Here is a 27957-nt window from a genome sequence, read left to right on the forward strand (position 1 = left end):
TTATGAAAAACTTTGCATATGTTTCTTTTATTCGCATTAAACAACATAACTATTAAAGATAGTGACTGCAAACAAGAATGGTTTCAGATAAAATGTGTAATTGTAACACTTCATTACATGAAGAACGTTAGTATCTGCTGATGACAGCGACTCCTTGGTTACAAGTTGCCTTGTGTTGGACCCAGTGTTCAAAATCATTTCAAGAGACTGACGTTCAAAGTTAATCAATGTCATCATCATCATCGTCATCTTCAATTGCCCGCCGACACCTTTTGATCACCCTGTGGGCAGTGTCCGAGTCAGACGTCTCAGAGTTAGGTTCAGAGCCTTCCGTTGCTTCCACGTTTGGTGTGTCTTCAACTGAAAGTTCACATTCAAAATTCACTACAACTGTGGGCTTAGTAACAATTCCCCTCCACGTTTTAAATGCATCCTCGCCAATGCCAAAAGGCAAAAATAACATGGATGCCTGAAATCTGAATTACAACAAGAAAACGCTGGAAATACTCAGCAGGTCATTGACCTGTAGTGTTCACTGTTTCTCCCTCCACAGTTGCTGCCTGACCTACCGAGTGTTTCCAGCATTTTCAGTTATGGAGAATACTAATATGCAAGCACAGCTTGAGATTAAGGAGGAGGAAGTGTTGGGGCTTTTGAAAAGCAATAAGGTGGATAAATCATCAGGATGATTGAATTTATCCTAGGTTATTGAGAGACAAGAGAGGAGATCGGTGGAGCCTTAACGAAGATCTCTGCGTCTTCTCTAGCCGCAGGTGAGGTCCTGGAGGACTGGAGAGCAGCTAATGTTGTCCCTTTATTTAAAGGAAGTAGAGAGAATTGAGGGAAATATAACTTGGTGAGCTTCACATCAGTGGTAGGGAAGCTATTGGAGAGGATTCTTCGGGATAGGATATATTCCCATTTGGAAGAGAATGGATTAATTATGGACAATCAGCATGGCTTTGTACTTGACAGCACGTCTCACTAACTTGATGGAGTTTTTTGAGGAGGTGACAAAGGTGATGGATGAGGGTAGGGCGGTGGATGGTGTCTACATGGATTTTAGTAAAGCATTTGATAGAGTCCCCCATGGTAGGCTGATCCAGAAGATTAAGATGCATGGGATTACCAGTTATCAGAACTGGCTTACTGATAGAAGACAGAGGGTTAAGGTGGAAGGAGTGTGGGGGGTTTGCCAATGTAAGGGCTGGTCAAATGCAAGGGGAACATATACAATTAATGACATGATTGTTAACAGCACTGATGTACAGAGGGATCGGGGGGTCCAAGTCCATAACTCCCTGACGCTGTGAACACAAGTACAAAACTAAATCTTACCTCTGTCATCCATGTCATCGTCACTGTCAAACACACGACTTCGCTTGAGCATTTGTTTGTGTTTGGTCTTCTCATTGTTACTGAAATAGAAAAACATGATCTGGTTTTAATGCACACAGTAGAAGCACAGATCATCAGTTGTCAGGAATGAGGGCCTGAGCTCTAGGGAGAGGTTGGGCAGGCTTGGAGCACAGGAGGATGAGGGGTGATCTTATAGAGGTGTATAAGGTATCGAAGGGAACAGATAGGGTTTATGCGCAGCCTTTTACCTAGAGGAGGGGAATCGAGAACCAGAGGACATTGGTTTAAGGTGAGAGGGGAAAGTTTTAATAGGAAACTGAGGGGCAACTTTTTTTATACAGTGGCCGGTGGGTGTATGGAACGAGCTGCCAGAGGAGATAGTTGAGTCAGATACTATCACAACATTTAAAATAAATTTGGACAGGTACATGAATAGGAAAGGTTCTTTTGGACAGGTACATGAATAGGAGGGTTATGGGCCAAACATGAGCAGATGGGACTAGTGTAGATGGGACATGTTGGTCAGTGTGGGCATGTTGGACCGAAGAGCCCATTACTGTGCTGTTTGACTGCAGATGCCGAAATCTGGAACAAAAAACTGAACGCTGGGAGAACTCAGTGGGACATTCCCCATGTCAAAATTGTTTTGTGGGCTTGGTGCCACTGCAATGCGGCCTGAAATCAACTGATTGAAAATGTTCCCCAAAGTCCTTTGAATTCTTGAAGCGAGCAGAATGAAGAAGCTTTTCATCAGCCAGAGATGAAGGAGCTTGGAGCATGATTTATTTGCTCGTTTACTGCCTGACTTCCCCTCTTTCCTCAGTGGTGTCCAGCGTGAATTCTTCCCACAACACCGGACACTGCCCATCGGGTTCAGAGCACTGGAGTTTACCCACTCATCACTTGCCTTTTGGTGTCGTCGTCTGATCCAGAGGGAGACTCTGGAGCATCTCTGCCTCTCGCTTCAGGCTTAGCATCACCACCTGCTAAATATAAATAAAATATCAACATCACTTGGTGTTTGTATCCGTAAATGACTCCCCTCCTTTAGCTTCAACCTGCACTCTATAATCACAACCTAACGGTGTTGGAAGCAGTTCCCCAGCAGTGTAAGTGGTGAATGGACACCTACAAAACACAGCAAGCTGCAGCATGATGACAATGAACAAGATACTAAAGAGCCAGCAATGAAAGCACAGGACCACAAGCTTTGACTGTTCAGACAGATTTTGACTCATACCTTTGGTGGCTGCAGCATGCCTCTCCCTGGCCATGACAAGAGCCCGCAAGGCCTCAGACTTGTGACCTGCACTAACGCTGATGTTGCCGTCCTGGGCCGTCCCTCCTTCCCCATCACCATCCTGCAGGGCGATAACTGAAGCAATCTTACGCAACTGCACGCCACTCAGATTGGCAGAAATTCGCCAAAAAGATTCCTGTAAGAAATGTTAAAAACTGCAATTGTAGAAATGATTGTAGAGGAGCGAGGAACAAAAGGGAAGTCGTAAAGGAAACTAGATTGCCACCGGATCCAGGAACAGCTTCTTCCTCGCTGTTATCAGAGTACTGAATGTACTCTCGTCAGCTAGAGGTTCGTCCTCATCTCCCAACCTACCTCATTGTAGACCTTGTACTATATTCTGTACTCTGGTGTTTATCTCTGTTGTATTTGTGTGTGGTGTGATTGTACTCACATAGTTTGCTTCATTGATTTGCTAGCACACAAACAGGAGCTTTTCACTGTACCTCGGTACATTTGACAAGAATAAACCAAATACCAACTATTATATGTTTACCCCAACCCTACCTTTTCAATGTATTCCTTTATTCATTTCACATACATCTGTCCAGTCACATCTCTTTTCAATCCATGCCTTTGAATCCCCAGTCTGAAGCATGAGCCCACATCTTCATCATTCTGGGCCACTGTGTCGCCCATACCTGCCAGTGCTTATTATGGGTTAGACACATCACCCAAATGAGTAGTTACAGAGCCGTACAGCACGGAAACAGATCCGCCCGCCCATCCACGCCATCTTGGCATATTGGGACACTCCCATTTTCTTGCCATTTGGTTCATAGCCCTCTAAACCCTTCCTATCCATATATGTCTATTGAAATATCTTTTTAAAGTCATAATTGCATCTGCTTCAATAACTTCCTCAGGTGTAAGATGTCCACACTACAGACGTGCACAAATGTCTATCCAGACACAGCGAGCCTTGTTTGGTTCATTCACCATCTTCATTTAGCTCTAGATTTCCTCATTTACCTGTTCATCAGCAGGTGGTCGGATTCCGACTTTCTTCAGAAGCTTCTGGAACACCTCGTTGTCCATGGCATCTTCGTTTTCCTCAGAGAAGGGTACGAGCGGCACAGCGATCAAGGTCCCTGCAAGCGGTGAAACACAGGGAGACAATACTGGCACAACATGTTACTGGGAAAGAGAGCAAGTGCTTGCAGGCAGGCAGGCAGGCACGAGCTAGCTAAAGTAAGAGGGTCTATGAGAGATGTGAGATCTTGTGGATGTTTGGATGCTGTGGGTCACTCAAAGCTCATCGCTGCCTCTACTTCCTTGGAAGTTTAAGGAGATTTGGTGTGCCGATGAATTTCTACAAGTGCATGGTAGAGAGCATATGGACTGGTTGATTCACGGGAATTTTAAAACTGTGCTACTGTAGAAATGCAAGTTGTTCTTTGTCTCTGTGCATGTTGGTCTGAAATCTGCCACCATAAACACTGACAGTGCACTTGGCTGGGTTACGATGGGTGCAATAGGTAACTGCCAGTTTAACACCGCTTGCTTCAGCTTAGGCAGTGACCTACAATTCCCTGGGAATTAAGCTACAGGCTATAAAGAATTGTAAATAAGAGAGGCACTGACCATCATCTTCTCGTTTGTCCGCCGTTCTGTTGAGGCAATTCTGCAGCCACAAAAGAGGACCTGTCAGACCTGCATTGCAAAAGTGAAAGAGATCATTTAAAAATAATTCAGCTCGCATTATCCACGTCACTGAAATCTATGCAGATTGAAAGTTTCTGCTCCACATTAAACCAGTTTCATAAACAAAATGCTCCCCAACATGTGATATTGGGGAGGGAGGGAAGCAACAGGATTGGCAGGCAACAATGTGCCGGGACTTTTCAGCAATAGTGGTATCCCAATAAGCACGTCGAATTTCTTCAATAAAAATATTGCAGATTCAGTGCCATATCATTCTATTAAACTGCAGTCAAAGAGCTACGACAAGCTTGAGTGCCTATTAGCTGAGGTGTACCAATGCCCACTTGGATGAAGAATGTCCTCGCATTGAAATCAAACCCAGATCCCACTATACATGTGTTTAAGAAGGAACTGCAAATGCTGGAAAATCGAAGGTAGACAAAAGTGCTGGAGAAACTCAGTGGGTGCAGCAGCATCTATGGAGAAAAAGAAATAGGCAACGTTTCGGGCCGAAACCCTTTTGGGTTTCAGCTCGAAACGTTGCCTATTTCCTTTTGAGTTTCGGCCCGAAACGTTGCCTATTTCCTTTGCTCCATAGATGCTGCTGCACCCGCTGAGTTTCTCCAGCATTTTTGTGTAACACTTCCCTTACTTTCTCCATCCTTTCCACAATCCCACTCTGAGATTAGTTTTGCACGTCAAATAAAACCACATTGCCACCCTGTTCCATTTTACAAGATGACGTGAATATTTTTTCCCCAAACATTTGCACGAAAACAATGGACGTTTGAACTCAACCTTGCTGTTGAAGCTGGCAGCACAGGAGTGGAATTGCTGGGTCAGGCTCCCTCATGCCAATCTGGCCTTTTGTGGCATATCTTGGTGTGGATTTGGCGCTGTCCTCTGCCCTCTCATCTACACTGCCGTCATCTTCGTCCAGCTCATCCTCATCCTCATCCTCTGACGGCCCCTGGCTTGGACCAGACCCCATGTCATCAGCAGAATCCTCTTCCTCCTGAAAGAACAATTTACAGACAGAAACTTTTAGAACTCAGGGGGGGGGGGGGGGGAGTCAGCTGCCTTTCAGATACTTTTCTGCCTCCCCCCCCACCAAACACCAAGGCGTACACAGAAGCAGAAGGGTTTCGGCCCGAAACGTTGCCTATTTTCTTTGCTCCATATTGCTGCACCCGCTGAGTTTCTCCAGCACTTTTGTCTACCACAGAAGCAGCAAAATTCCACCAGACAGAATAACCACAAACTCAATGATCTATTTAAAAAAACATTTAAAGTGTTGAACTTGGAAACAAACACAGAGAAAACAATCCAAGTCTGTTCAACCTCTCCCTGGAAATGAGGAGCAGAGTGGGCCACGACGTTATTTGAACCAACTCCAGCATTGATTGTGATCATGGTTAATCAACTGGATTCAGTCCCCTCTTCTAGCATGGACCCCATGATCACTTTAGCCTTTAGACCAATAGTTAACTCCTTTGTGGATACAATAGATAATAGGTGCAGGAGGAGGCCATTCGGCCCTTCGAGCCAGCACCGCCATTCAATGTGATCATGGCTGATCATCCCCAATCAGTACCCCGTTCCTGCCTTCTCCCCATATCCCGACTCAGCTATTTTTAAGAGCCCTATCTAGCTCTCTCTTGAAAGCATCCAGAGAACCTGCCTCCACCGCCCTCTGAGGCAGAGAATTCCACAGACTCACAACTCTCTGTGAGAAAAAGTGTTTCCTCGTCTCCGTTCTAAATGGCCGGCCCCTTATTCTTAATGATAAACATTTAATGATTTGGCTTCAGCTGCCTTCTATGATGGACAATTCCACGTTGAACAGCCTCCGGGAGAAGAGATTTCTCCCTGACCTCTGTAGCACCACAGAAACACGAGAGTACCTGGCGTTCTCCTTTTGCAAGCTTCCTCCTCTTCTTGTAGAGTTCCTTTCTGTCGGAAACGAGGCCCATGCTGATCAACTTATCAATGATTCTTGCTCGGGTCCGCTTGTAGGTTATTTTTCTCATGATATCACCAAGGACATCTTAGGATCAAAACAAATAACTTTCATCAATTGCATTGGTCCCAGGTTGCAATAGACAAACAATTGGCTGGATAATGAAGGGATCACTTTAAAAAGTAACTAAGTCATTCGGGCTTGGTCTCTGTTTTGCATTAATTAACACCTTTCAACATTAGAATCTTATTAATTAGCCATCCGGAGAAAGATTGGTAGTGGGGAGGGGAAATGGTTCCTGCTCCTCACAAGTCAACACTTTCCAGGGAATCACAAGCAAACAAATGGAGACACAGAAACTGCAGATGCTGGGATCTTGAGCAAAATACAGAGGAGGAGAAGGAGCAACTCAGCGGGTCAGGCAGTATCTGCGGAGGGAATGGACCCTTCTTCAGGCTGAATGGAGTAGGGGGGAGAAAGTTGGAATAGGGAGCTGGGGCAGGACAAAGTCTGGCAAGTGATAGGTGGTTATAGGTGGATAAAGGTGAGGGTGGTTTGAAAGGCAGATGGGCAGAATAAGGGTAGAGGTGAAACAGAGACAAAAAGGAGTCAGATAAGGAGAGGAGTGAAATGTAAAGCTGGAGGGAGGGGTGCAGGCGGAAGTGGACAGGGAGGATAAAACTCAGGGATGGGAGATGAGTGTACTGAGGAGGGGGAAGAGCAGGGTGATTGGGAGGGCTAGGTGAGATTGAGAGGCAGTGGGAGAGATGGGAGGGCATGGGAAAGAGAGAGGGGGAAGGGGAGCGAGCAAATTAATTCCAGCTAACCATACTCAAAGCAAAAACAAGGTACCATCAGATGCTCTGAACTCCACAAACAATGTCTCCAGTTCCATTTCCTGCTCCTCTCTCCAGAGCACGATCTTAGTTCCCTTCCTGAAAAACAACAAAAACAAAGGAATCTCACTAGTGACACAGTAACTAGACATCACCCACACCTTGGCTATAAATGCTTTGTCCGTTATAAGCCCCAAATAGACAGACTGAAGAAAGTGTTCATGGTCACAGGGGTGATAAAGTAAAACCTTCCATCAGAGCCACAGCATCCCTGGCTATTCACATTGCACACTCACAGACCCGGAGTAAATGTACTGTAACATTGCCCATGTGATGTACTGTAACATTGCCCATACCCCACTTTTTAAGAAGGGAGGGAGAGAGAAAACGGGGAATTACAGACCAGTTAGTCTAACATCGGTAGTAGGGAAACTGCTAGAGTCAGTTATTAAAGATGGGATAGCAGCACATTTGGAAAGTGGTGAAATCATTGGACAAAGTCAGCATGGATTTACAAAAGGTAAATCATGTCTGACGAATCTTATAGAATTTTTCGAGGATGTAACTAGTAGCGTGGATAGGGGAGAACCAGTGGATGTGGTGTATCTGGACTTCCAGAAGGCTTTCGACAAGGTCCCACATAAGAGATTAGTTTACAAACTTAAAGCACACGGCATTGGGGGTTCAGTATTGATGTGGATAGAGAACTGGCTGGCAAACAGGAAGCAAAGAGTAGGAGTAAACGGGTCCTTTTCACAATGGCAGGCAGTGACTAGTGGGGTACCGCAAGGCTCAGTGCTGGGACCCCAGCTATTTACAATATATATTAATGATCTGGATGAGGGAATTGAAGGCAATATCTCCAAGTTTGCGGATGACACTAAGCTGGGGGGCAGTGTTAGCTGTGAGGAGGATGCTAGGAGACTGCAAGGTGACTTGGATAGGCTGGGTGAGTGGGCAAATGTTTGGCAGATGCAGTATAATGTGGATAAATGTGAGGTTATCCATTTTGGTGGCAAAAACAGGAAAGCAGACTATTATCTAAATGGTGGCCGACTAGGAAAAGGGGAGATGCAGCGAGACCTGGGTGTCATGGTACACCAGTCATTGAAAGTGGGCATGCAGGTGCAGCAGGCAGTGAAGAAAGCGAATGGTATGTTAGCTTTCATAGCAAAAGGATTTGAGTATAGGAGCAGGGAGGTTCTACTGCAGTTGTACAGGGTCTTGGTGAGACCACACCTGGAGTATTGCGTACAGTTATGGTCTCCAAATCTGAGGAAGGACATTATTGCCATAGAGGGAGTGCAGAGAAGGTTCACCAGACTGATTCCTGGGATGTCAGGACTGTCTTATGAAGAAAGACTGGATAGACTTGGTTTATACTCTCTAGAATTTAGGAGATTGAGAGGGGATCTTATAGAAACTTACAAAATTCTTAAGGGGTTGGACAGGCTAGATGCAGGAAGATTGCTCCCGATGTTGGGGAAGTCCAGGACAAGGGGTCACAGCTTAAGGATAAGAGGGAAATCCTTTAAAACCGAGATGAGAAGAACTTTTTTCACACAGAGAGTGGTGAATCTCTGGAACTCTCTGCCACAGAGGGTAGTCGAGGCCAGTTCATTGGCTATATTTAAGAGGGAGTTAGATGTGGCCCTTGTGGCTAAGGGGATCAGAGGGTATGGAGAGAAGGCAGGTACGGGATACTGAGTTGGATGATCAGCCATGATCGTATTGAATGGCGGTGCAGGCTCGAAGGGCCGAATGGCCTACTCCTGCACCTAATTTCTATGTTTCTATGTTTCTATGTGATCAAGAGGTTGACACTGCAACTTGCTGCCATTTGACAAATCATCCAGTCTGGTCCTACATATTCCATGGCAGGAAAGGATGCAGCACCAGCAATGACTTGACTTCTTCATGATGCTCCAATTAACAAATAAACAACAAAGCGTCATACTGAGGGAAAGGGAAGCTACCAAAAGCCAAACTCATCCCTTGACCAAATTACACCAGGTTTACAGCTTCCATATCACACAAGTACTTACTTGACACGTTTGAGGTCTTTTATACTGTCCACCAGGTTCAGCTGAACAAGTTTCACAGCAATCTGCTTTCTGGTCCTTGTCTCATTTTTAATGTGTTCCATGATGTTGTCAATGACATCTTTACCTGGAAACGGGAAGACTGCAATGCAATACGGCACCAGACCTGCTTTCCCCACTTTCACCAGCATCGACAACTTGGCATTGTAAATCCCACATATGAGAACATACAACAGTACAGCACAGAAGCAGGCCCTTCGGCCCACAATGTCTGTGCCCAACATGATGCCAAGACCAACACTTATCTGCCTGCACGTGATCCATATCCCACCATTCCCCGCATATCCACGTGCCTATCCTAAAGTCCCTTAAACGCGACGATCGTGTCTGCCCCCACCACCACCCCCGGCAATACATCCCAGGCACCCACCACCCTCTGTGTAAAAAAACCTGCCCCGCACATCTCCTTTTATCTTTGCCCTTCTCACCGTAAAAGATTACTTGGAGGGGAAACATTTACAGGGAAATGGTGAAAGAGCAGGGATTGGAAATAGTTGGATTGCTATCAAAGAACTACACAAATATTTCCCTTCACACACCGACATTTCATGGCTGCAGTTTGAAAGGGAGCATCAAGCTCCTTTTAGGAAGGAGATGAGAGTGGGGGGAGGGGGAAGGGGGCAGAGAGAGGGAAGGGGGCAGAGAGAGGGAATGGGTGGAGAGGGGAAGGGGGCGGAGAGGGGGAGGGGGGCAGAGAGAGGGAAGAGGGCGGAGAGGGGGAAGGGGGTAGAGAGGGGGAAGGGGGCAGAGAGGGAGGGGGAGGAGGAGGAGAGGAGGAGAGGAGGAAGGGGTGGAGAGGGGGAAGGGGCGGAGAGGGGGAAGAGGAGTTAACAGTACATTTGATTTAGGACATATTCAGAAATAACCCCAAACAGAACACATACCATCTTCCTCTTTGAACTGTAGGTACAATGTTTCAAGCTCCTGCTCTTCCTCTGGTGACCAACTTGGAATCCTATGATTTGGCCCACTGTAAAAACCCATGAAACATTCATGACCACATACGCTATTGTTACACCATCTTCCACTCTATTAGCAGAAGCATTGCACCATTGGGTTGGTCAGCATGCACAAAACTGAAGCAGTGATAGTAAACATTCCTTGAATGACAGATCTGGGAAGTGAGTGCGGTGGGGATGGGGCAGAGAAGGAGATGAGATAGATCAGCCGCATTCATATTGAATATTGGGGCAGGCTTGAGTGAACTACTGCTGCTCCTATATTCTTGTGTTCAAACAAGTCACATTTCAGGTCCACACAGGCTATGATAGGGTTCAGACATCCATCATTACTATCAAAGCAGCAGCAACACGCAGGATCAATGTCTTCAGAATGATTGTTTTAATCAGCTGCAGTTTCGCACATACAATAAAAAGTCCCACAATCTCCCAAACTTCTTGTTCAAAGCACTTGCCTTTCCACGTCTGTCCTGTAACCCTCTGTCATTTCTCGAATGTTTGCAATATTTTTCCAGAACAGCAACTCCACAAAGGCCTTGCTGTTGCTGGCAGCTAAAGTGAAGAATCGGCTTAAGACATATTTGGAGAACTTCACCAGCTCCTGTTGTGAAAACAGAACAGAGATTAAAATACGAAACAAGCATCGAGCTGCTGCAATCGATGAAAGAACCAAATGGGCTGCAAGGCCATGACTGGGCGGCACAGCTGTTACAGCGCCAGAGACCCGGGTTCCATCCTGACCTCAGGTGCTGTCTGTGTGGAGTTTGCACATTCTCCCTGTGACCGTGTGAGTTTCCACCTGGTGCTCCAGTTTCCTCCCACGTCCCACAGACGTGCGGGTTTGTAGGTTAATTGCTCCCGAGTGCGTAGGGAGTGGATGAGAAAGTGGGATAACATAGAACTAGTGAACGAGTGATTGATGGTTGGTGTGGACTCGGTGGGCCGAAGGGTCTGTTTCTGCGCTGTATCTCTAAACTATAATTCTGGATGAAGCTGGCAGTACTGAGAGCGGGGGCCAAGAGTCAGGTCTAAAGATAACTGGGAATTGCAGGTCTGTGAATGCCAGGTAAGTGGAGGAGCAGGCTTTGGTGGGGCGCGTGAGTCAAGTGAAGAAAGCCGATGGTGGAGGCAATTACACCCCACAGAATGTGAAAGTGGCACCGTTGTTCCACGTCGCTTCTCTGTGCAAGAGCCACTAAATTACAAAGCATGCTAGACTGATGCAAGAGAAATATCATTAGCTTGGGATGATTAACAACCCAGACAAATTGTTACATTGATTTCATTTCAATAAACCAGTACAGTACAGAGAGCACGCAGAACCACAAGTGAATGCCCGGAAAACAATTTCACTGTGTTGTGAAAGACTGATACCGACATCTAATACAAAGTTTATTTGTTTGGCAACAGACTCTCATACAAACTTACAACACTTGGTCCGTCCCTCGCTTTCCATGCCTTAGTCATTCGAGAACTTGCCTCAATCATTCTGAAATATTGAGTCTCTGCCTCCACCTCAGGCGGTGCGTCTCAGATTCCAACCACCCTCTGGAGGGGGTCACCAAACCCTCAATTCTTCTCTAATGGGGTTGTCCCACTGTACGAGCTAATTACACTGGAGCGGGGCCTACATCACAGCCCCGCGCGGCTTGGAATGGCCGCGGGACTTTGTGAGCGCCCGCCGGGGCTCCAACACCAAGAGCCCGCCTGGGCTCCAACACCAAGAGCCCGCCTGGGCTCCAACACCAAGACCCGGTCGCGGCCTTGCATCACCCGGCGTGGCTTTAATGGCTGCGGGACATTTAACATCGCCCGCCGGGGGCTTTGACTCTGTTTTTGACTCTGACATGGGGGGGAGAGGGGAGTGCAGGGGAGAGATATGTTTAAGTTTTGCCTTCCATCACAGTGAGGAGGATTCACTGTGATGGATGTTTATGTGAATTGAATTGTGTTGGTGTGTGTCTTGGTTCTTTTTTTGTATGGCTGCAGAAACCAAATTTCGTTTGAACCTCATGTGAGGTTCAAATGACAAATAAAAGGTATTGTATTGTGTTGTATTGTATTGTATTCAAGAGCTCTCCCGAGTTAAAAAAAAATTTAAACTAGTGGAAGCACGTAGAATGTACGTTGTGGGTACGTCGGAGCTGCGGGACGTCTAACAGCGGCTCGTAACGCTAACGGCAGGTACTCGGGAAACGCGGTAAGCTCGGGAAGACTCGTGCAGATTTTTCAACATGTTGAAAAATATCCACGAGAGCCCAGAGTCCCTACGAGCGGCTATTACCGTAAATCTCCGAGTTCGAATCAGAGGAAACTCGGGAGAACTCTTGAATTAGCTCGTACAGTGGGACAGCCCCGTAACTCTCCTACCTCTCACCTTAAACCTATGCCTTCTGATTATGGCCACATTGCTGAGGGGAAAGGTGTCCTACCATCCACACTATCTATGCCCCTCATATTTCTGTACACCTGTATCAGGATGCCACCAGCCTTCTCTGCACCCGCCCTAGTGAATCACATCCCTCCCAAGGTGTTGTGGCCAGACCTGTACACAGTACTCCAGCTGTGGCCCAGCCAACGTTTTATACACCACCACCCTGCTCCATGTTCTATGTAGCAGCTAGCTAAGCCACTTGATCTACCTCTGCTGCTGCCTTCAGCGATCCATGGACACCTACTCCAAGCTCCTGAATATTTCCTCAGCTGTGTGTGTGTCCTAGCTTTGTTACACCCATCAAAGATGAATCTTCACAATTTTCAGGATTAAATTCCATCTGCCATTTTTCTGCCCATCTTACCAATATCCATCTCCTCTTTCTCAACAACAGTAGCAAATATCGTGTCATCTGCAAAGTGACCTGTTCCATGACCATGTTGCAACCTACCTGGTATGCACCAGCAGCCGGGTCCTCCAGAATGTGACTGAATACGTGGAATACTGAAAGTTGATAAAGAAGGGTGTCCATTTTCAAGTCGTATGCTACACGATAGAGCATCTTTACAATGCAATGGTTGGTGTGAGCATCGTTCTGCCGGTAGTCCTTCAGCAGGAGAACATAGGGCTTCACAACACCCGCATTAGCAAACCTAAACCAAACAGATGGAAGGATGGCCAGGAAAAGAAAAGTGAGTGAATTGTATGCAGGCTTTACTATTCTTCTCAAAAATAAGCTAGTCTTAGTAAATACTCGCACTTTGGGCAGCATCTTTGGTGAGAGAAACAGAGTTAATATTTCACGTTGATAACCTGTCATTAGAACTAGCCATCGACCTAAAACGTCAACTCTGCTTCCCCCTCCACAGATACTGCCATTCCCTGCTCCGTATTTTTCTCATCTTCTTTTATTTCCAGTATTTATGGTGCTTTGTTTTTGAAGACTGTCCTTAAAGTCCGCCTGTGATTCCGAGCCAACTTGTCGATAGGTTTTGAGCTGTGGGTCTTTCGCCAGTCAGAAAAGTGCATTGGGACTGACAAAGCTTTAACTTTAGTTTAGTTTAGAGATACAGCGTGGAAACAGTGTTTAAGAAGGAACTGCAGATGCTGGAAAATCGAAGGTAGACAAAAGTGCTGGAGAAACTCAGCGGGTGCAGCAGCATCTATGGAGCGAAGGAAATAGGCGACGTCGCCTATTTCCTTCAGGGTTTCGGCCCGAAACGTTGCCTATTTCCTTCGCTCCATAGATGCTGCTGCACCCACTGAGTTTCTCCAGCATTTTTGTGTACCAGCGTGGAAACAGGCCCTTTGGCCCATCGAGTCCATGCTGATCGCACTAATTCTATGTTATTCCACTTTCTCATCCCTACACGCTAGGGGGCAATTTACAGAGGGCCAATTAACCTGCAAAAACCTGCACGTTTTTGGGATGTGAGAGGAAACCAGAGCACCCGCAGAAAACCCACACGGTCGCAGGGAGAACGTGCAAACTCCACACTGACAGCACCGAAGGTCAGGTCTTTGGCGCTGTGAGGCAGCGACTCTACCAGCTGTGCCACTGTGCCGCCCTTGGCACACAAACAGCTAATGGGCAGAGGCCTTTACTTCAAACAGTCCAACCCAATTCACATCAGTGCCCCAAAAGTGAAGGTGTACACTGCTGTAATTTGCTGTACACTGTGGCAGTCCATTGCAAATGCTTCAGGTAAATGTGCAAAAGAGAGGTAAATAATCTTTAATTTGGAAAACAATCATTCTTAAAACCTTTTACCTTTTCAGATAATCAAAAAGATTAAATTCGCTTTCTGTCACTCTCACAGATTCTGTTTCTTCCTCTTCTATTTCTTCATCTCGAAATTCTTCTGTCTCTTCGACTTCAACAGCCGGTTGCCCTGCGGAATGAACACAAAGCGCTGGATTCAAATACAGCTCCAAGACAATGTTGAAAAGAGTGAAACGATGGCAGCTCAAACACTTACTTGGTAAATTGGCAAACAGTATTTGTTTGAGCAATTCTGACTCTTCTGTAAGCAATATGTTGGAAGACCCAAAAACATCGTCTTCAGGCCACACCTCCCTGTGGAAATAAGCACTAGATGAACAATCAATGTACAGTGCCCTTAAGGATCTCACCAGACATCTGAGGTCCGAATCAGACGGGCAAATTAGTGAAAAATATGGGCAATTTGAATTGGGAATCAGATTGCTCAAACTCATTTTACACACATGCCACATACAGCCATCTGACTAGAGTCCAAACAAAATCTCGTACAAGAAATAAATAAATAAGCCCTGCTGTAGTAACATCATCCAAGCACCAACGCCTTTCTCTTAATGTTCTTCATATTAATATAACTCTCACAGCAATTCGTGCCATAATGTGGTATTAATCATATTAGACAACTACCTAACTCTCCAACCTCTGCAATTCTCTTCCACATCTCCAGTTTAAACTCACTCCACCACTGATGGCTGTGCCTTCAGCATCTTGGACACTAGGCTGAGCAATTCTTTCTCCAAACCTCCTTTAAGACTTTCTTTAAAACTATCTGCTCACTTGCCCCTAAAATCTCATGAATTGCCAGCAACAGATGATTTAACTGCACCAAGGGTGTTATTATACTAGGAGCAGATCCTGCACCTATTTCCTTGGCTGGGGCATCGGGTCAGGTGATAAAAATACCTAAATACCTCACGAGTATTCGTAAGACAAAAGAAACCACACTTGGGAGGTCAATATAACATCAAGCATCATTTCATAACAAGCCAGAGCTTCAAAGGCCACAAATAGTTACCGTGCGGCTCGGAGAAGCACGAGGGCCTCTGCAGTTTTACTGGCTAGCATCGCATCCTGTATACGAATCATCGCTTCAGCCCTCTGCTCCTCCACAGGGATTTCTGAAGCAGCATCAAATGGAACCAGATCCTCCGGTAGAAGCTCTTGACCCTGGAAAGCAAACGTCAGCTCAGGAAGTCAATGACTCAGACACAGTTGTCGATGTGGGGGGGGAGGAGGAGGATAAGTACAGCTTCAGTTGTGGAGACATTTACTCCAATCATACAGGATCCTAACTCCATGGTCAATAACCTTTAATGTCCTTTCCCCCCCCCACATGATTCAGTGCCAGTCCAAAGGCAAATCTGTGCCGGTGCTTCTGTGCAGAATTAAGGGAGTGTGAGAATGTCCCCTTTCAGATGGGACACGAGTATAAGGAAGAAAACCAATGCCTGCAACATCATTTCTCAGTACAGATTGAACCTTTCAGGGCAGAAAGCCAATTTTAAGAAGCATTAATTTTGGAATTATGAGTGGAGAAAGATTGCAACTCTGGACAAATGGAAAGAACTATTCTTCAGCAACACTGATCATTACGAATACCGGAAACTATTTCAAAGTGACCCGAGCTTCCCCTTCTATCAGGCACATACCTCTGCACATCTGCCAAGTTGCTCCAATGCCGCTTTCCAGATTTCCTCCAGTTCTTCCTGGGATTTATCTGATGAGGCAGATGCAGACTGCTTTGATTTACGTTTCTTCTTTTTCAGTTTCTTTCTCTATTTGAATAAGTGGGGAAATATTGAAACGCCGGCGGCACGAGACACCAGTCATTTATTTACAATGCCTTCCCGGCATTGCCCCGATCTATCAAGTTCAAGTTGAAGTTGACATTTATTGTCACATGCACCAATTGGTACAGTGATATTTGCATTACCATACAGCCATATGAATATAATAAGAACACCATACACAATAGAATTTTACATAAACATCCACCTCCTCCAGTCCCCAGGTCTCTGCACTCCTCCAATTCTGACCTCTCAGTCCTTCTATCACTTTGTTATTGGTTGCTACGCCTTCAGGGCGTTCCCTCCCTACCCCTCTCCTTCTCTCTCTCCTCATTCAGCTGCAAGACCCTGTGATCCAGAAAACCCTCCCTCCCTACACCTCCCCCCCCCCTCTCTCTCCTCCTTCAGTTGCCCGGACTCTGTGATCCAGAAATCCCTCCCTGCACCTACACACACCTCTCTCTCCTCTTTTAAGATGCTTGTCAACATCTTCCTCTTTGACCAGCCCTAATAGCTGGCAAGCTGGCTGCCATATGCTTGTACCCCACCAGCACCTGAATCTTTGTAAAAAGAACAAAAACCTAGCTTGCTCGGAAAGTAGAGCCTCGATTTTTGTTGTTGAAATTGATGGCTGTAATATAGAAGCACAAGGTGTAACTTGGACACAAACATTACCTGCACAAAAAGATTTGTTTTGCCTTTACAGAATTTCTCAATCATCCGGATGAAAAGGTGAGTGGTTTCAACGAGATCTTTCAAAAATGACTTGGGCTGCTTGCTTGCATCAAACTTCCGGAATAGCATCAAGAACAACTCCCGGAACTCCATAACATAGAAGATATTACCTGAAAAGGCAAAAGTAGCAATGTCTAATCACAAGAAGCATGTGATGGCAGACATGTACAGATCCCAACAGCGGCGTCATTAACACTCTTCAAAGGAAACTCTCACTACAAAGTGGAAGATGATGATAGATCAAGACTGGGACTGAAGACAGGCAGAGGAGCAGGTCTGCCAACAAATGCCCATTTCAAAAGCATACAAGGTCGGGGAACAAAAAGATGATTGCTTTTTTGCAGGTTTTCATGTCACTTGCATTTACATTTAGTCTGCTTTCTTCCTTATTTCATTAAAAATCTTACATTTGATAACTCTGGCACTCTCTCGCAGATTTCCATCTTTGGAGTGGTCTATTTCATTCAGGGTGCTGAGCAGCTCTTGGTAAGCTTTCAGGGCTAGATGCATTCTGAAAGAGAAGTCTTGTTTTAGCTGCTGTACAACATGTCATTGTTTTCTTATTGGTTATTAGACAACATGCAATTACTAGAAGGCGATGATACAGTCAGGAAAAACATGTACTGTTGAGCTAAAATAATAAGCCAATGCTATCCCAGTCAGTACATGGACTGTCCAGTTGAAAACTGAGCTAGAGAACCAAGTAGACAATACATTCAATCACAGTGGTGCAGCGGGTAGAGCTGCTGCCTCACAGCACCACATGACCTGGGTTCAATCCTGACCTCAGGTGCTGTCTGTACTGAGTTTTTTACATTCTCCCTGAGATCGCGTGGTTTCCTCCCACATCCCAAAGACGTGCGTTGTAAGTTAATTGGCCTCTGTAAATTGCCACCAGTGTATAGGGAATGGATGCAAAAATAGGGTAAGATAGAACTAGTGTGAATGGGTGATCAATGATTGGCGTGGAATCAGTGGGCTGAAGGGCCTGTTTCCATGCTATATCTTTCAATCAGTCCAGTCGATGCTGAATTAAACAACTTTAAGACAATGCAGACAGAAGGCACTGCAGATGCTGGTTTACAAAAAAAAACACTAGGTGCTGAAGTAACTCAGTGGGTCAGGCAGCATCTCTGAAGAACATGGATAGGTGGCGTTTCAGTCTGCAGAAGGATCCTGATCCTTCGCCTGTTCATGCTCCCTCAAGATGCTGCCTGACCCGCTGAGTTACTCCAGCACTTCATGTCACCATCCAGATAATACTCAGAGGTCAGCAAGTCCACAGAACAATCCTAGTTTAAGAGAGAAAATCAGTGAGTGCCCACTTGGTACTGCACGAGAGATCAGAACGCATCTGTTGGACTGCAACTCAGGAACATTTAATGAAATGGGAATAAAATCAGGGAAGTAAATGAAACACATGTGATAAATACATGTCAAGTGGAATCCAAAGAGAGCATAATATATCCGACAACGCATCAATCCTCAACCAAGAGCAATAGAAATAATTGGTTAACCCATGACTTCACCCTGTGTAATTAGCTTGCCGTACCGTCTTGACCAAGAACTGGCTGCTGCCTTGTCTGTCAGCATCATCTCGTAGTAGTTGGTGACATTACGCTCCACAAAGTGAAACACTCGAATGCTGACCGTCTCTGATACCAGCTCAGGGCGGAACCTGTACACCCTGTTGAACTTCATGAAGAAGGGCATGGCCCACAGGTAGTACGTCTCGTCGTGCTGCTGTGCTTTCTCGCGTATCAGGTTGTCCTAGAAATGAAACAAGCACACATTTATACATAGAGCATGGAAACTTGCCCATGCCAACCATCATGCCCCATCTACATTAGTCCCACCTGCCTGTGTCACAGAAGTGCCAAGATCTCACTCATAATAATGGGCAGCACGGTGGCGCAGCGTTAGAGTTGCTGCCTTACAGTGCCTGCAGCACAGCAGACCCGGGTTCGATCCCAACTACGGGTGCTGTCTGTATGGAGTTTGTACGTTCTCCCTGTGACCTGTGTCTCTGATATCTTCGGTTTCCTTCCAAACTCCAAAGATGTATAGGTTTGTAGATTAATTGGCTTGGTAAATGTTAAAAAGTCATCCCTAGTGCGTGTAGGATAGTGTTAATGTGCAGGGATCGCTGGTCGGCGCGGACTCGGTGGGCCAAAGGGCCTGTTTCCACGCTGTATCTCCAAACTAAACTAAATAAGGAGGACCCCCATCTCACACATTTTAAATGGATCCAAAAGTCAGTTGCTGCTAGGAAAAAAGGTTTTCACGGCATTTTGTTTCATTATTTAAAACTGGAATTAAAGCTTATTTGGTTTTCAAACAAATTGAGATACCAGCTGGTCAGGTTTGTTTAATTTTTCACCCACCTCACAAACGTACCTTTACCACATACATCAATCTGTTATAGCAGTTCTCCAAGAAATCCACACAAAATTCCTTCAGGAACAACCTCACATTGAGAGCAGAACGTCGCTTGCTCTCCATCTCTACTGCTGCTTGATTCCTCTTTCTAACTTTGCCCGCCTGCTTGCCACAATCGTGGGTGTAATTTTTAAACTGAAAAAAATAATAGAAATAAAAACTAAATTGCTTTAATCGCTGGAATCTTCTGTAAAGACGCCATTTAAGTTGCTGTTGTTAGATCCATCTGAACTAATGGGTTCAGCTGCTAAATGCAATGATAGCAAAGAGCACAAATATACCGGTTTGTACTCACTTTGTGGACTCCCATATGACTAACAACATCCCTATCTGCAATTGACTTCAAGCCTTGTATGAGATATGTCCCTCCAAAACGCGAGTGCCTAAAATAAATAAAGCAGGCATTCATCAAAAGAAATGACATTGAAATAAAACCTGCCACTTTAAAAATAATGCAGAATGAAGATGATAGCAAGAAACGAGAAAACAACTCAAATGCCCTCCAGTCAAGTGTAGCCGCTACTCTGGGCAAGGACCTTCCCCACCGCGCTGTAACCTTTCATTTCTCACCTGCTCCCCCTTTCAAAGGTTCTTTTCTTCTTTGCAGCCAGCTCTCTCTGCATTAAGATCTCAAGCTCTCTGGACTCGGTCTCTTTCTCCTGTTTAGTTTTTATTTGCCCTGTACTGGCAAGTTGTTCGGGGTTCTGTTGGACAAGTTTCAAAATAATAAATCAATTCACATTTCTCCCACTCGGTTTGTTAAAACAGAGCTGTTTTTGTTCAGCGTGTGCATCGTGACTGTTGTGTCAGTAGCCAAGGCAAGATCTGCCCAACTAATAATGGGTACTGCCTAACTCAAGGTAGATCGTCACGGTGGCACAGCGGTAGAGTTGCTGCCTCACTGCGCCAGAGACCCGGGTTTCATCCCGACCACAGGTACTGTCTGTATGGAGTTTCTACGTTCTCCCTGGGACTGCGTGGGCTTTCTGCGGGTGCTCCCACACTCTAAAGATTTTTTTTTTTTTTTTGCATTTCTAATAATAGAATATTAGAAGCAATTGTACAAGAATAAAGCAATCGGCATAATAATTATACAATTTTCATACAGCTTCAGTTTTAACATTTTATAAACTGATAAATGAATCGGGGGAAAAAAACAGTAAAAAGGAAAGAATTAAGAAAAAGAAAGATACCAAAAAGAGAGAGGAAAAGACCCCTGAACTGCCAAAAAAGTGAGAGAAAAAAAAAGAAAAGAAAAAAAAAAAACAGAGATATGTCCCACTATCCTTCTCTTCCCCCCTCCCCCCCGCTCACCCAACCCAAGCCTCGGTTTTAAATTTGTGTTCGACCATTCTATTGTTGAAGAAATTCAGTGAAAGGAGACCATGTTTTGGAAAATTGGTCTGATTTATTAGCCAAAACAAGCCTTATTTTTTCTAAATGTAATGTCTCGGTCATTTCTGTGATCCACATCTTCACTGTGGGAACTGTTGTTTTTTTCCAGAATTTGAGTATGAGTTTTTTCGCAGTTATTAAGCCGTAGTCAAGGAAACATCTTTGGAATGTCGTTAACTTAGAGCAGTCCTCTGACATTCCTAAAATTATTAGTTTTGCATCTGACTCCAGTTGAATTTTGAGTGTTTTAGAGATGATATCGAATATTCCCATCCAGATATTTTGTATCTCCCACACTCTAAAGATGTACAGGTTTGTAGGTTAATTGGCTTTGGTGTAAATGTAAATTGTCCTCAGTGTGCTAGATAATGCCAGTATACAGGGTGAACCTTACGGATAGAGGCAATGAAACCACAGCTCACCCGCAGCCTCCAATTCCCATCACAACACTACACAGTGAATGGGAGGATTAAGGGTTCAAAAGCATGGGCCGCCATTTCATTGCAGATTAGTATGATGGAGCTTAACTGTAGTAAACTCCTCGCCAATCCTCCCACACCCTGGCCCAGACGTGATCCGGCACAAACCTGATTTCTGAACATGAGGGATATGATCTCCAGGATGTGCATGGCCCATTGTTGCTCTTCCTGGGAAGCAGCGAGGAACTTAATCAGATCACCCATCCCACTCATGTGCATGGCCCACAACACCTTATCGTGCACGCTGGCATCATCATCAATGTTCTGCATGAAAATAACATTGAACATGCTTAAAATTACGGAAAAAATTTCAACACACAAAAGAAAACCAAATCAAGGTGGTGTGGTTTCAACAAACTTGTTTGCCAAGTTGCATGAATGGCTATTTTAGTTCAAACAATAGGTCAGCTCCGCCAACTTTGAGCGAGTTGCTCCCAATATTCTTGATGATCTGTGCATTGACCATCCTGGGCATCACGGTGCAGTATGTGTGATATCCAGGTTAAGGTAGTTTGAACCTAGGACTAGGAACGTGCTGCCAGAGGAGGTGGTTGGGGCAGCTCAACGTTTAACGTATCCCAATGTTTAAGAAACAATTAAGACAGGTACATGGATAGGACAGGTTTAGAGAAGACAAACGCGAGCAGATGGGACTAGGGCAGACGGGACATGTTGGTTGGTGTGGGCAAGTTGGGTCGAAGGGCCTTTTCCACCCTGTGACTCTATGACGTGTTACACAAGGAAAATATCATAATTCCCATTTGTGTTCCTCAGGCCTTTTGTTTCTGCATAATCAGATCACTGGATTACAAGTATTCACTGCAGATGGCAGCATAAATCAATTGACAATACCAAAATGTATTTGTTATCAGCAACCTTCCAACTGGCGTAGTAGTAGAGTTGCTGCCAAACAGCGCTAGAGACCCAGGTCGATCCTGACTACGGGTGCTTGTTTGTACGGAGTTTTAAGTTCTCCCCGTGACCACGTGTGTTTTCTCTGAGATCTTCTGTTTCCTCCTACACTGCAAAGATGTGCAGGCTTGTAGGTTAATTGACCTGGCATAAATGTTAAATTGTCGATAGTGTGTGTAGGATAGTGTTAATGTGCGGGGATTTCTAGTCGGCGTGGACTCGGTGGGCCAAAAGGGCCTGTTTCCACGCTGTATCTCTAAACTAAACTGAAACTATTTGACGTGTAGGAAAGAACTGCAGATGCTGGTTTAAATCGAAGGTAGACACAAAATGCTGGAGTAACTGAGCAGGACAGGCAGCATCGGGTCGAGACCCTTCTTCAGACTGATGTCAGGGAGTGGACAGGACAGAGATAGAATGTAGTCGGAGACATTAAGACTGGTGGGAGAATTGGGAAGTTCCCTTCCGAGTTCTCCCACCAGTCTTAGTGTCTCCGACTACATTCTATCTCTGTCCCGCCCACTCCCCTGACATCAGTCTGAAGAAGGGTCTCGACCCGAAATGTAACCCATTCCTTCTCTCCAGAGATGCTGCTTGTCCCACTGAGTTAAACTATTTTACAGTCATTTTAATACCACTGCACCCAGCAGCCTTCAAAAGATGAGCACTAGTTAAATATCCTAGTTCCGCTATGAAAGTTAAACTGAGTACCTTTTCCATTAATTACAATATACACAATACTAATGGGAGTGAACATGACATTAAAAAATAATGCAAAGAATCTTGAAGCTATACAGTAGAACTATTTTTTCATAACAAACCTTCTCTTCCTCAGGGTCAGAGGGCACATGTAGAATATTCCGGAGCAGTAACAAGATCCTTTCAATCAGTAGGTCATCCTCCTCCTGCCTCTGCTCCCAGTCCTGTGACAGAAACGTCATTAAGTGAACCGTAAAAAAAAACCTTGCAAGCAAACATAATCCTTGTCCCAGTAACACATGAGCAATGCTCGATCACAGGGCACCAGGTTCAAACCGTTAAACTAAACCGTTTAAAATTATTTCTTGTTTAAGGCAATTGTTTAAGTTAATGAACTATCATATCATTTCTCTTTTGAATAAATCTAAATTTTCACTTACTAGTTGCAGGAGATCATAGAGTTTTTCACTGAGAATTCCAAACACCTTTTCATTTGCAAAAGCCTAAAATGTAAAGACAGTTGTTTAGTGACTAAAGAGCCTGTCCCACTTTCCCGGGCTGCTCACAAATTCTCCCGAGTTTTCCCCTTGATTCAAACTCGGGGAATGTTCGTAACGGGTCCGTAGATATTTTGTAGCGGCTCGTTATGTCAGCCCTAGGTACACGGGGCATCAGGTAAGTCGGGACGTTTTTTCCAGCATGACAAAAAATGTCCACAAGTAAAAAGATAGTCGGGAGGAGAAAAATTTCAACATTTAATGCCCCAAGTACCTATGGCTGACATAACGAACCACTACGATATATCTATGGACTCCTACGGACCCGTTACGAACATTCTCCGAGTTTGAATCAAGGGGAAAACTCGGGAGAATATGTGAGCAGCTCGGGAAAGTGGGACAGGCCCTTATGGATATTAGCTCTGCTTAAAAATACACTTTTTAAAAGTACAATCTACAAATCATTCCAGTGGATGACATTAATTATTTTTAAACCATAAAAAAAAATTACATTTAATTAAATTTCTAATGTTATACACTTGCCCATACTAACTCACCATCCTCTTCCAACCCAGCGCCCACACTGGCTCCCAGTCCCTCTGTACTCGCCTCCCCTCCACCCTTTTAGACTGGGTGATCTAGCCCTCTGCCTCATCACTTGTTGTGAAGCCAACTGCGGACTGAAGATCAGCTTCCTTTATTCACTCGCCTCTTTGTATCCCTGCAGATATGAATCCACTTGCAGAAAGTGATGCCTGGTGGTAGGGTTGGCAGGAACTTTCCCAAAACACAGAAGTGCCGGCTGTGTTAGATTTACCAACAACCTAGATGAACAGGAGCAACATATCATGCATCAGACTACATTGCAAATGAAAAACAATGACTACAATTGTAACATATCATGAGAACCTGCATGCAGCAGCTACAAACAAGTTAAAGGCCGTATTGTCGCCTTGAAGTTGCATGAACCTCAAATCTTGATGATCTTTAGCTCACTCCATCAATCACTGCAAGGCCACTCTGACTGATGGAGGAGGATGAAGAGACACGGAATATTTGCAACCTTATCTCCCTCCGTCTATTCCTAGTTCTCAGCCTTGATATTAACACCCACCTGGCGAGAGTTTATATTACTAGCTTGCCCAGAAAATCTTACACGCCACAGCTTCAACCCTCTTCCACCTCTGCCCACCCTCTTCCTTCCTCTACATTTTCTTTCATTTTTAAGGAACAATGCAGCCTATTGATTTATCAAATTCTAATTTAGAAATATACAACGAGAATTTAAGAAAATAGAAAATGTGTTTGGCCACAACAGGTTACTTGCTTATCTACCTAAAGCAAAAATGGCTCTTTCAGTGAAATTCAAAAACTGCAATGAAATGCTGAAACTATATGAACATAGACCATGTTGTTCTTTGTGCCGGCTCCACTCTCAACATGATCTTGGCTCATTATCCACTTCAGTCCCCTGTCCCTGCCTTTTCCCCATGTCCCTTGATCCCTTCACACTAAGAAACACATCTACATCCTTGTTGAAAATATTTTGTGACTTGGTCTGAAGAAGAGTCCCGACCCAAAATGTCACCTATTCATGTTCTCCAGAGATGCTGCCTGACCCGCTGAGTTACTCCAGCACTTTGTACCTGTCCACGTTCTCCACCTTCCCAATTCATCACCATTCCGATAATTATATGTCTTTCTAAATAATTTCTGTAATACAAATTAATTGTATCCCCACACCTACCGCCCCACCTTTACATGCACTTTACAGAAAATGCCCTATTGACCAAAACTGTTTCTAATTTGGTACAAACCTAATAACTGCTTCATAAAGCATTTTCTCCTGAGGGTACTGTGCGATAATAGGCAACAAATCTTTCTGCAGAATCTGTGTAGCTCCCAGCTGCTGCCGAATGTCTCTCATCTCATCCTCGTGTCTTAGGTACCTGATAAGGTCCTTGATGCTTTCTGCAAAACAAAAATGAATCATTGTCACATTTATTCTCCCAGAGAATAATCAAACCCGGGTCTCCGGCCCTGTATTCGCTGTAAGGCAGCAACTCTACCGCTGCGCCACCGTGCTGCCCAGTGTTTATAGACATTGTGCTGCTGCTGTAAGTAAAGGGCCTGTCCCACTTACGCGACCATTACAGGCGACTGCCGGCACCCGTCATAGGTCGCCGAAATGTTCAACATGTTGAAAATTCAGCGGCGACCGGAAAGACGCTACGACTCTTTGGAGACCTATCACGACCATAGGACCTCTCACGACCATACAGGCTGAGAGGTCTCCTATGGTCGTGAGAGGTCTCCAAAGAGTCGTAGCGTCTTTCTGGTCGTCGCTGAATTTTCAACAAGTTGAACATTTCAGCTACCTATGACAGGTGCAGGCAGTCAGCTGTAAAGGTCGCGTAAGTGGGACAGGCCATTAAGAATTTCATTGTTCTGTTTTGGTACATATGACAATAAAACACTTTTGACTCTCTCTTGACTCTTACTCACCTAAACAATCAGGCTCTTTGTGATAGTTGTCTCCTTCCAAGTAGCCCATGGCACTGCACGTTGCTAACAGTTCACAGTTCATCGTGCTCATATTGACACTGTGCACTCTTCAGAGCAGCAGAGGGCAGGTGCAACCTGGAATAACTTAAAATCAGGGTGGGGGGAGAAGCGGGTGAAATTTCTTGGGGAAATTGGGGGAAGGAATGCAGAGAGAACAAAAACACGTTGTACAAAAGAGCACTGTGCAACACAGCCAGGGGAAGAGAAGGAAATGCAAGGGCAAAATTTGAATGTTTTCACACTCCTGCAAATTCAACTTTTAAGTTAGCCAAAAGGTGGTTGGGTAGGGACACACACAATATAATGTACTCTTGGTGAAATGAATTCTTAGCATCGACAACACACAGTTGCTCCCCAGATATCTTTGTTCAGTCCTGACAGCATTCAGAAATGTCTTGAGGCGTTCTTAGCTGTAATCAGCCTGTGGAGTAAACAGAGATTTAATATCCCAAAACAATAGCAATCACGACCACAGAAGAGGGGACAATATGCTGCCGCCATCAATCTCTGTCCACACACGACTTCAGCCCCAGGCCAGGTTCAATTCCTTCCTTCCCCCCATACATCTGGCAGTTGCACTGTGTGGACAGTGACAGGACAAGTAGTTTTATACAAATTATCAAAAGACCCCACTTCCTCTGACATTGGGCCGGCTGTAGGACCCCGGTTGTTCACAAGTTATACGGATGAGTTGGATGAAGTGGCGCAACTGGTAGAGTGGCTGCCTCATGGTGCCAGAGACCCAGGTACAATCTTGACCTCGTGCGCTGTCTGTGTGGAGTTTGTGGGTTAATTCTGTAATTTGTCCCAAGTGTGTAGGGAGTGGATGAGAAAGTGGGATAGCAACATAGAACTAGTGTGAACGGGTGACCATGGGCTCGGTGGGCCGAAGGGCCTCTTTCCATGCTGTATCTTAAACTAAAAACAAGGAATCACCATCAGCAGTTCCTTATTTCTAAATCACCTTTGATGCTTCCAATTTTAATTACTTTTAAGAATCTTAACACCAAGATGCTGTTGGGAGCCCCATTAACCATAATATTTCAACAAAAATGTGTTGATGTAACAAAATAAAACTAATTACATATAAGAACAGAGAGATGAAACACTTTCAAGAACTTTTAATTAAAATATAATTCATCTAAAGTGTCTGCATCTTTGAAAACATTCAATTTCAAGCCGGCCTCAGCAGGAAAACTAAGCCACCGGTTTAAGGAAAGGAAGCTAAACATATAGAATAAGGTTACTATAGAATAAGAATGTATTTTAAATAATAATCATTATTTTCCTCAGACTATTTGTGTGTGTGGTAAATAAAACAAGATGTCATGTCGCGATTTATAAACTCACCTGGTCTGTTGGTCTCAAACGCCTTTAAATGTTTAAGCGATAATGATCTTTTCCGTGAATCTTTGAGAAGGTTTTAATTGAAACTTTATATTTGAGCAGCGAGTCGGGCGCCGGCGAGAGACGGCATTTTTCCCGCCATGAGCCGGGCCGCGGGACGCGCGCGGGGAGGGAAGGACCGGCTTAGACAATGAAAACACACACTCACAAATATCACCCGAGCAAAGACAACCCGATCATCCAACCCACCCAACAATATGTTCCTCCCACCGGTTTACCGAATAACGTCCCATATTAGTTTAAAAAGGACATCAATTCATCGGGTCTCCCCCCCCCCCCCCCGGAGTATTAAAGCAGTCCAGCCGCGCGCTGACAAGATAGACCACTCCTGCTAAATGCAATGGGCTGACGTGTAGTACACAACGGAGCGGAACGTGGGCCTTTTTATCATCCATTTTAGTAACCCGACTCGCAGTGTAATCAACGTTGCAGGGGAACAGTTTGTGTGTGTGTGATATAGGGTTAGATTCATAATTCTGTTAATTCTTGTTAAAGAATAAAATGTTTATAAATTTTGACTGGTAATTTTATTTTTTAATGTTTTATAAATCATTTCTTTTTAAATGGCTCATGTGCTGTGTTTGAGTTGATTTTGTATTACACTTGCACTCTGTAATTAATTCATCTAATCACACTGTTCACAACTGCAGTATTTGGGGAAATAATAG

General features: G+C 44.7%; 1 protein-coding gene across 2 annotated transcripts; it reads right to left on the minus strand.

The window, feature by feature from the left end:
- On the minus strand, window positions 1-27543 carry timeless (timeless circadian regulator). 2 transcript variants are annotated; one of them, XM_033015827.1, is made up of 30 exons: window positions 27233-27543; window positions 25823-25957; window positions 25135-25288; window positions 24027-24141; window positions 23261-23323; window positions 22943-23044; window positions 21318-21473; window positions 19906-20039; window positions 19631-19718; window positions 19294-19470; window positions 18449-18666; window positions 17304-17407; window positions 16837-17006; window positions 16024-16149; window positions 15390-15541; window positions 14574-14671; window positions 14366-14486; window positions 13046-13247; window positions 10616-10761; window positions 10085-10171; window positions 9145-9270; window positions 7116-7198; window positions 6208-6350; window positions 5102-5318; window positions 4244-4312; window positions 3632-3750; window positions 2600-2795; window positions 2267-2345; window positions 1339-1418; window positions 1-360 (listed from the first exon to the last, which is right to left on the minus strand). In XM_033015827.1, exons 2-30 carry the CDS (start codon window positions 25911-25913, stop codon window positions 221-223), a joined length of 3756 nt encoding a protein of 1251 aa, XP_032871718.1. In that variant the 5' UTR covers window positions 25914-25957; window positions 27233-27543; the 3' UTR covers window positions 1-220. The 2 variants fall into 2 exon arrangements, with proteins under 2 accessions (XP_032871718.1, XP_032871717.1); XM_033015826.1 differs by having other exon boundaries at window positions 25823-26303.
- Between the last annotated feature and the right edge of the window lie 414 nt (window positions 27544-27957).

This window comes from Amblyraja radiata, chromosome 46 (genome assembly GCF_010909765.2).
Source record: "Amblyraja radiata isolate CabotCenter1 chromosome 46, sAmbRad1.1.pri, whole genome shotgun sequence".
Classification (NCBI taxonomy): domain Eukaryota; kingdom Metazoa; phylum Chordata; class Chondrichthyes; order Rajiformes; family Rajidae; genus Amblyraja; species Amblyraja radiata.

Coding starts and splice junctions, on each gene's coding strand:
- timeless (XM_033015827.1), bottom strand. CDS start 25,913: ATGAGCACGATGAACTGTGAACTGTTAGCAACGTGCAGTGCCATGGGC. Junction 19,471..19,630: donor GTCATATGGGAGTCCACAAA/GTGAGTACAAAC, acceptor TATTTTTTTCAG/TTTAAAAATTACACCCACGA. Junction 15,542..16,023: donor AACTTGGCAGATGTGCAGAG/GTATGTGCCTGA, acceptor TTTGCTTTCCAG/GGTCAAGAGCTTCTACCGGA.